Source organism: Myotis davidii, unplaced genomic scaffold (genome assembly GCF_000327345.1).
Source record: "Myotis davidii unplaced genomic scaffold, ASM32734v1 scaffold8509, whole genome shotgun sequence".
NCBI classification, from domain to species: domain Eukaryota; kingdom Metazoa; phylum Chordata; class Mammalia; order Chiroptera; family Vespertilionidae; genus Myotis; species Myotis davidii.
Genome location: NW_006299498.1, coordinates 6,978 through 8,466, shown reverse-complemented (window position 1 = coordinate 8,466; position 1,489 = coordinate 6,978). Strand labels below are relative to the sequence as shown.

General features: G+C 54.5%; 1 protein-coding gene across 1 annotated transcript in view; it reads left to right on the top strand.

The window, feature by feature from the left end:
- The first annotated feature begins 1,362 nt into the window (after positions 1-1,362).
- Positions 1,363-1,489, top strand: part of LOC107184890 (galectin-9-like) — a 5,225-nt gene continuing 5,098 nt past the window's right edge. The window contains exon 1 of the mRNA XM_015571428.1: positions 1,363-1,485. Within this exon, the coding sequence (XP_015426914.1) occupies positions 1,417-1,485 (69 nt within the window). The 5' untranslated portion in view covers positions 1,363-1,416. The remainder of the gene's footprint in view (positions 1,486-1,489) is intronic.

The following is a 1,489-nucleotide window of genomic DNA, read 5'->3' as shown; positions in this document are numbered from 1 at the left end:
GTGATGGTCACACTGTTCTGTGGTGGGGTGGGCAGGAGGATGCCCCTTCTTGGCCTTCTCAGGTAGCAGAAGTCTGCAACCAGGGCCCTGGGGCCTTATCCAGGAGCCCCTCTCACTACCCTGGTTCCTTCCCCTCTCAGGGTCATGTTTGTGCTACTTCCTCCTCTTGAAAGCTGCTACTTCCTCCTAAGAGAGGTCAACTCTGGGTTACATTGTCTCAGAGCCCTGCGGTCTCCTTATCAGTCTCAGAATGAATGTGTGACTCCCCAGATTCAGGTCCGTCCACTTCCTCACAGGTGGGAAGATCCATGAGACTAGGACTCCATAGTTGCAATTCAAGCTGAATCTGGCCCCTGGCATGGTGCCTGACACACCAGGCTGGCCACTAGCAAGTGCCAGAGGGAACGGATAGGAGCAGGACCCTAACTGACTGCCTTCTTCTCTCTACAGTCACTTGCCATTGAAGGGGGTCTCCAGTATGGATATGTGATCACTATCAAAGGAACTGTTCTTAACTCCAATGGAACGAGGTACCTGGAACAGTTATTCCCCCCAGCCTTGCCCCTTAGCTAACCATGGTGCCTGTCAGCTCAGGCTGGTTCCCCCAACACTGTCCAAGCTGCCTGTGCCTGGCTCAGGGGACGCTGAATGAGCAGGGCCCGGTCCCTGCCAACACTGCATAGGACCCCTGCCCTCTGCCAATAGCATCTGGACACCATTAACGTAGATTCCCCATAGACACAGGGAGAGCAGGAGCTCACAGTCTCAGGCCAGCCCAGGGGCAGATCATTATGGTCTAGGATTGAACTTTGCATGCAAAGACCCAGAGATGCAAAAATAATGCCTCCTTTACTGCCCAGAACGGCCTTCATTTACCCCATGGTCCCTATTTGGCTGATGTGGAAATATTTAAACTTGGCATCAGATGTAATTTGATCTCTTTCTGTTTCAAGTTCATTCCTAGAAAATACTAAGGCAATTCAAAATACAAACATCTCCTGGGCACTGTCTCCCACCCAAGAGGGGACTTTGGGGCACAGGGGAAACTTTCACATCTTCTCAGAGGCCGAGCGCCCTCCAATGCTGGCGCAGCCCTGGCTGCCCTTGCTGAGGTCCAGGTGGCATGGAGGTGAGGGGCTCTTGCCTGATTTGGGTGGGGCCCTCCCACCTGGTGGCTGCCTGCTCCCACCTGGTGGCTGCCTGCTGAAGTCCACGGTGCCCACAGAAGCCCTTCTGCACACACAGCCCTTCCTTGGAAGCCTCTGTCTCAATCCCAGATGTCTTTTGTCCCCAGTGGTCCTTTCATCACTTTGCACAGGGCCTGGGGACCTTCTGGATCCCTTCACACCATCCCAGGACCGCGGGTATGTGGTCTGTAACACCAAGCAGAAAGGGTGGTGGGGAACGGAGGAGAGGATGAGAATGAATCCCTTCTACATGGGGAAGCCCTTTGAGATCCGCATCCTGGTGGAGAGCGCCAGGTTCCAGG